Below are 7840 nucleotides of genomic sequence, written 5' to 3'. Positions count from 1 at the left end.
TTTTTTTGAGACAGGGTTTCTCTGTATAGTCCTGGCTGTCCTGGAATCCACTCTATAGACCAGGTTGGCCTCGAACTCTGAGATCTACCTCTGCCTCCTGGGTGCTGGGATTAAAGGCATTCTCCACCACACCCAGTTTCGAATAAATTTTTAAAAATAATGAAGAAGGGGTTTTTTGTTTTTGTTTTTGTTTTTTTGTTTTTATGTTGTGGCGTTTTTCTTGCTCACCACAGCACCTGGGTGGGAATCAAAGATCCTGTAGGAATCAGGTCTCTCGGCTTCCACCAGGTAGATCAAGGGGTTGAACTCAGGTCATGAGACTTAGCGGCAAGAGCCTACACGGGCGAACATGAGCCATTGCACCTGCTAACCAGGTGATTTCCACCTGAGCGTTGAGCTCCCTGTACTGTACAAGGCTAAAGGGACTCAGCTATGTTTCACGTTCCAGGAAAGGGGTCCCGGCAAAGAAGCACCTTCCTCCATTAAGGCTTAGCTAAGACTCTGTGTTTCCATTCCCTGCCTCAATGTGGAAAATTACTATTTGTTTCTAAAATTTCCCTTAACCACAGTTTACTCAAGCTTCTCCCCTAGCCCCACCCCATGCCACTGAACTTCGTGTCCCCAGACTAATGAAAGAGGTTTTCCTCACTGACCCTTCCCAGCTAGGCTGGGAGATGCCTGTAGACCCCACTACTGTCAGGGAAAGGAGAAGACTAAAACGGAAACCAAGAATCACTTGAGGCCAGGCACGGTGGAAGCAGATGCAGGCAGATCTCTGGGTTCAAGGCCAGCCTGGTCTACAGAGTGAAATCTAGGGCAGCCTGGGCTACACAGAGAAGCCCTGTCTCAAAAAAAAAAATGTAACAAACAAAAAAAAAAAATAAATCACTTGAGCCCAAGAGTTTGAGACCAGTCGGGGCAACATAGCCAGATCTTCTATTTTATAATAGACTGGGGGCGGGGGAGGTAAGGCAGGTGTAGAGGCAAACACTTACAACCCCAGACTTGGGAGGGAGAGGCCGGAGCATGGAGTTGGAGGCTGTCTTGAACTCTAAGACCCTATCTCCAAAATAAACTAACTTCACTCATTATAATTAAGCTGCCCTCGCTGTTAAAAATGCTGCTGGCCCTTATGGGACTATCATAAAGGCTTTCCCAATTTGTGACTTTGGTCACTCCTCCGTGGTTGAAAAAGAAAAAACAACAACAACAACAACAACGGCTTAACTCTGAAACACGTGGAGCACTGGCCTTAAGGTCTCCTCGCTATTGCAATGATCTCTGCTTCGAGACGCTGAGGCAGGGGGTGACTTGAGTATGAATTAGAAGCCAGACAAAGCAGCACAACAAAACCACAGAAAACCATCTTTTTTTCTTTTTGACAGTTCTCTACCTGTATTACAATGTACCATACTTCAATCCACCACCCCAAATCACTCAAGTCTGCCTCAGGCATGGGAGGTTGCTTAGCAGTAGAGTGCTTGTCCCTATGTCAATGCTCCTGTCTGTAACCCTAAAACTGGGAGGAAGGGAGAAGTCTATCCTTAGGAGCATATTTGATAAACCACTTTAATAGGACAATCTTAGGAGTTAAAAAAAGATAATTACCTTCTTGGGTTCATGGCGATCCACTAAATCTCTAACGAACTGGTACCGTTGTTTGTATAATGGCGGTTTAAACCTAATCACCCTCTCTGGACAAACCTCTTCAAAATTACCTCCAACCACACTGCTGCACTGAAAGATTGTAAACAACAAGTTCTCATTCACGCATGACTTTAGATATTTAAGAAGAAAACAAAGAAAATTTCTTCTCCGCAATTAACTGGGCAACAACAACCTCCACACAGTTTCAACCTCAAGTCATAGGGCAGCACCCCCTTCCCTCTCCTCCCCACCACACCCCCTCTTTTCAGCATGCTATAGCTGGGTTTATGCTTCCGTAGCTAATCTGCAGAGGTTGTTTTACTGTGTGAACTGCCAAAGGCTGTGGTCCAGACAGACCAGAGGTGAGGAGACACTGGGCAGACCACAAACTCCCTCAGCTCCCAATCTTTGCTCAAACCTTTAAGGCCCCTTCTCTACCAGGCTTTGATTCAGGGTCTGAATCCCGGGCTGTGGAGGGCATAGGCCAGTTTTAGCAAGAACTGTTGAACTCAGTTTAAGGTGAATTTCCCACTCTTGACACCAGAGCACCCTCACCATCTAAAGCTCGGATTCTAGATGGTATTTCCTCTTAATTTTCTAGGCACATACCCTCTTCCCATTCCCTCTTCCTTTTACACGTCTCTATCTATATAGGTTTCTCCATCCTCGGCTGAGTTAACCCTACTGCGATGATTTTACTGCCACAGTCCTAAATCAGAATAGCCTTTTTTAGCAGGTCCAGGAGAAAAAGAAATGTTAGCTGTGCCTACTATTCCTATCAGTGCTGGAAAGAAGTGAACCAGACTAAACCTGTACCTAGAGCAATGATATCCAATGATTTCCAATAAACGCAAAGTCAAGTGTGGCTGGGATTTAGATTAGTGGTGACCACCTGTCTTGCATGAGCGAGGCCCTGGCTTCCATCCCCAGCAATACAACAAAACCTACCCCACACACGCAACCAAGCCCCTGCCCGCTAGCTCTCACTCTCTCTCTCTGAACCCCAGATTTCGCACTTGTTAGTGCTAACATTAATCAATGGAAGGTTTGGTGCCTTCCTCAAGTGCCCAAATGCTGCACAGCAGGGATGTTCAGCTTAGGTCTCCAAGTGTGGTCCCTAAACCAGTATAGCGTCTTCCTGGAAACTCAGAGAAATGCCAAGTCTCAGGCCTCAACAGACCTCCTCAGACAGAAGACTCTACACTTTAAACAACCCAGGGAAAGAAAAGGAAAATAGAATCTCCAGGGTGACCCATTTGCATGTCTAGAGGTATTTTTTTTAATAACTAACATCTGTATTTTAATATACATCAAATGTGAAATTTTCACTGATCATTGATGTCAATCTTTTTTAGTTCACACCTCAGGGGAAGCAGGGGCCTAAATAGGATAATTTGTCATTTCTCCACAGTACACCCCTCCGACACCGCTGTAGGTGAGTGAGAAGGGTGACATTTACCGGTATGTTCTTTTCTGCCACTTCCATTTTGTTTCCAACTTCCGCTGCGACAAAAATAAGAGTGATAATGCAGATTTATCCTCCAGGCTCTGTATCAGAGACTCAGCAGCAACTCAGCTGTAAATGCCAAATGCTCCCTTTTCACACGAGACGCCTAGAAGAAATGATGGCCCAGATGAAAAGGGGTAGGTGTGTTGGCCTTTCCACCTACCACTGGCCCACAGAATTCAGGCAGTAAATACTGAGACACTGACGATAGGGTCTCAAAGTTCCAGCTCGGCAAAGAGCGCTGCTACTCTTGTTTGACCATAACCAGTTCCAGGTGATACAAACTTATTGCTAAGATCCTCGACCTCGGGGGATGGAGGCTCATCAGTTGGTAGAATGCATACCTAGCATGCATGAAGTATATCCGATCCCCAACACCACATAAAACCAGACCCGGGGGCACAAATAAGTTCAAGGTCAACCTCGAATTCTCAACCTCGAGCAAATACTGCTTTCAGTAACTTCTCAGGCACCGCCAAATAAAACTTGGGGGTGGGTGAGAGGGCTGACATTAATAAGTCAGTGATGCTGCAACACTGACCCAATCCGGCCTCGGACTTGAATATTGGTTGGTATTCTACTACACACGTTTCTATCACTTAGTCGGAAGTGGGCAAGATCTCAACCACCAGCTGTTGGGTACGAACCTCAGTGGGGGTGTGGACGTCAGTGTTCCCTCTGTCGCCCGCGTCCACCCGCAGCATCACTCACCAAGGGACAAGGAGCGAATCCACCCTTGAAAAGCCCGCTAGGCAGACCAAGCACCGCCCACTCCCGTGTAGCTGCGGCCCCGCCCCTGCCTTCCGCGCAGCCGCGCTGCTCCACGCCGGCTCTCCGCACCTGGCTGGCCGCACCCTTCCGCCCTGGCGCCGCGCGCCTGCGCTCTCCGCCCTCAGGGTCCCCGCTGGGCGTGCGGAGCCCGGCCACGCTCGGGCCCCGTGCTTCCGGGCTGCCGACTCCACGGCGTCGGTTTTGGGTCCCTTAACGGCCGCTGTGGCGCATGCCCCGAAGACATTTTCCAGCTCGTCCGAACCTTGGCGACCACGGCTCTCAGCCCCTCCGCATCCCAGGCCCTCGCGCTGCGGCGACCTGGCCCCTACCGCGACTGTTGGGTGCGGCCCAGATGGGCGGGCGAGCGGCCGGGCTGCTGCGGCCTTGGCGGCTGTTAGGATCGAGGCGCCCCGGCTGCGAGGCTCCGCGTGCCCGGTAGAGACGTGGAGAACGCCCCGGGCCAATGGCAGGCCACGGAAGAGGCGGGTGGGCTCAGCGCGAGCCGGCTGGCCCGGAGCAATTATGGCGCGAGGGCCTTCTAGGGACCGCAAACTGGGGAAAGTTGAGTCCCAGTCACCTAAGCCTTTTTGTTCTTTTTTCTTTTTTTTTTTTTTTTGAGCTCTACATTTTTTCCTGCCTCTCCTCTCCTCCCATCAACCCTCCCCCAAAGTCCCCATGATCCCAATTTACTCAGAAGATCTTGTCTTTTTCTACTTTCTACTTCCCATGTAGATTAGATCTCTGTAAGCCTCTCTTAGTGTCCTCATTGCTGGCTAAATTCTCTGGGATTATGATTCACGAACCCCACATCAGACAGAGGTCTGATCTCTAAAATATACAAAGAACTCAAGTAATTGGTCACCAAAAGAATACATAATCCAATTTTTAAAAAATGGAATACAGACCTAAACTCCTAAGCCCTTAAACATATTCTTTCAGCTTCCAACGCTCAACTTTAAAAAAAAAAAAAAAAAAAAAAGACCACGTACACTTTTAGAATTACCTGATCTCAGAAAACGTGTTATGGCCTCTTTTCCGTCAACTTTACGGATGCTCTATGCTACCAAAGAAGAGATGAGGAGGGGGCGGGGTGGGGAGGACCGGCTTTAAAAGTAAAAACTGAGGCAGGTGTGAAGGCCCGTTGCTGTAATCCCAGCACCTCAAGTGGAAGGTGGTATCAGAATCAGGAATTCAAAATCATCATCAACAACATTGTTGGAAGCCAGCCTGGGCAGCATGAGACCCTTGTCTCAAATTCATTTATTAGTTTATCCCAAAGTTTGTGTTTACTAGTGAATAGCCTACTAATATATCATAAATGAGCTGAACATGATAGTGCCATGCCCGTGGTACCAGCACTTGGAGATAAGGATCAAAAATTCAAGAGCAGCTTCAGGTACTAACGAAAAGCCACACATGAAATATTAACCATTCAAACTCTCACTGAGTGCGCTATGCAGTAGTGTAATGTTGATGGTTACAGGGTAGCACAAAGATAAATTACATCTTGTTTTCAGCATTTTAGAGCTTAGAGTGTATGAAGAAAAAATATGTGTGAACCGGGCTTCATAGATAGGATCGCATAGCATTACAGTTTGAGAGACTCCGGGAGGCTGGCACACCGCAGTTCAAACAGGTGACCTCAGCACTAGGGAGGTGTGCTGGTAAGTGGTGTCACCTTGACACGGTCTAGAACCCCAGAGCGTGCCCTTGGTGGGGGATTGCTGTGATTCCCTCGGTTGAGACGGAAAGGCTTGACCACTGCAGGTGGAGGTATTCCTTCCTGTCTTCAACTGCTTGAAAGGGACAGCTGAGGCAAGCATTCATTCCTCAAACTCCTGCTCCTGGGACTTACCCAAGGGATGGGGGTGGGGAGAAGGGCTGGAACCCTGAACTTGGAGCCAAAATAATCCCTTCCTTCCCCGCTTGAATGGCTTTTGTCAGGGTATTTTATCTGTGAGACAGCAACAGTGAGGCTCACTGAGGAAAAATTAGTTCCTTCTGGACAAAAGAAATCTCTGACCTAGGTGAGCACCTAACATTCCGTTTGGTCTGGCCCAGGAAAAGACCACCCCTCCAGAAGTGTCTTCCCTCAAGGGCTCCTGTATTGAAGGACCGGATCCAGCTGGTGTCACTATTGAGAAGTAACTGGATGAGGGTGGCAGGGGTTGTTAATGACCCATTGATGAATTTATGTCTTAATTAGCTGAATAGGCTAAGAGGTGGTGAAATTACCTGTCATGGATGAGAAGGAAACATGGAACACTCAACAAACCCTCTTAGGAGTTTATTAGAGGGGGCGTGCACAGGCCTGGGGAAGTCAGTGTGCAGAGAGAGAGAGACAGACAGACAGAGACAGAGAGAGAGAGGGAGAAAGGAAGATGGCGCATCCAGCTTTTAAAAGCTGCCTAGCGCATGCACATGGGGTTGACATGGCTATGTCATAGGCAGATGACTGAGGGGGCTCTCACACGCACGCAAGGGCTTAGCTGAGTCATATGTTGGTCACATGGGGCCCTTTAACATCCTGGGGGGGGGGGTGCCCGTTATGCACTTCTGCCTGAGGGCTTGTCTGTACATGCATGGCCCCTAGAACCCTTATACGGCTGAAATCATTACAGGAGGGTCCTAACTGGGAGAAGTCATCCCCTGAAAGTGCGCCTCTTCCTCCCTGCTTTCTGGCTTCCACGAGGTCACCATGGAAGCTGACCTTTACTACATGGTCCGATTATTACAGCATTCTACCTTACTGAAAAGTTTTTGTGTAACACCCGATTCTGTGTTACCCCCTCGGTACAGTTTGCACGCCACTGTACCTTAAGCGAACTGGGCAAGGGCCTGGAGATTGAAAGAACACACAAAGAGACCTGGGTCATTCAAAAGGAGATCAGCCGAATGCCAAATGCCCTTTATTCAACCTTGGGGAGATCCTCAAATACCTAGCTGCTGTACAAGGATTTCTGCCCAGGCAAGTGGGAAATTACCACACCAAAGATGGAGTCAACAATGCCCTACAGCTAATCACCAGGCGGGGCAGAAGGAGCACAGGAACAAACAGAATGCTTTAGCTGGCTGACCAGAAACTGTCCTCAAGATGAACCCCAAGAACAAGGGTAGACCCGGGGCCCTACATTTTTGCACCCCCATAAGCCTCTCCACCAATGAGATAATCCGAATCAGACCCAATCAAACCTAATTAGGAAAAAACCCAGGTGCTCCCAGGTGGCATTCCAGGCAGGCCCTCAGAGAGGACATGGATGTGAAAGACCAGGAAACCACGTGTTTGTTATCTTGGTTGCTGTTTAAATATCCTGTGGGAGTGGTCTTGAGCATCTCTGAGAAGGGGGGGTCATCATTTGGCTGGCTTTCTTGGGGGTAGAGTCTGGACTGAGACAACTTCCAGGGGAGAGGACTTGGGATGGAACTTTACACCCAAACATCCCCAGACTCTCTGGGTATAGGGGTGCCAGGGGCTGGGGTGACACTTCCAACCAAACACTTACCTCAGTCACAAAGGGTGGGGCCATCAGAACTTGGACTGAAACCTCTGAAAGCATAAACCTAGATTCCTATTTTGAGATATTTCATCTCTGTTTTTTTTTCACAGCAGACGGATCTAGAATTTTTGCTAATTGACCCATTTATGGATGTAAATTCCTCATTTGCTTATGTTATCCTCTCCTGGACTTCTACAAGGCTCTGAGCTCGGTCCCCAAGCCTGAAAATTATCCTTGCTTCTGTTTGCTCTGCACTTCCCAAATTTGAACCACCACCAGACTCCAGACTTCAAGCTGTGAGCTGCATCTGTTCCTTTCCACAGCCAACGCCTTAGTATAGACTTCGTTTGACTGTAGCCTTTGTCAACATAACTCACCTTCCTCGGCATAGTGTAAGTCCCACTGAGATGCAGACTGT

General features: G+C 48.4%; 1 protein-coding gene across 1 annotated transcript in view; it reads right to left on the bottom strand.

Annotated features, from left to right (window-relative positions):
• Henmt1 (HEN methyltransferase 1) overlaps positions 1–3845 on the bottom strand; it is an 11953-nt gene extending 8108 nt beyond the window's left edge. The window contains exons 1-3 of the mRNA XM_005367908.1: positions 3802–3845; positions 3107–3260; positions 1609–1737 (exon numbers count right to left, since the gene is read on the bottom strand). Coding sequence (XP_005367965.1) covers positions 1609–1737; positions 3107–3133 — 156 coding nt within the window. The 5' untranslated portion in view covers positions 3134–3260; positions 3802–3845. The remainder of the gene's footprint in view (positions 1–1608; positions 1738–3106; positions 3261–3801) is intronic.
• Positions 3846–7840: the final 3995 nt, after the last annotated feature.

This window comes from Microtus ochrogaster, unplaced genomic scaffold (assembly GCF_000317375.1).
Source record: "Microtus ochrogaster isolate Prairie Vole_2 unplaced genomic scaffold, MicOch1.0 UNK25, whole genome shotgun sequence".
Lineage (NCBI taxonomy): Eukaryota > Metazoa > Chordata > Mammalia > Rodentia > Cricetidae > Microtus > Microtus ochrogaster.
This window is presented reverse-complemented; position numbering and strand designations above follow the sequence as displayed.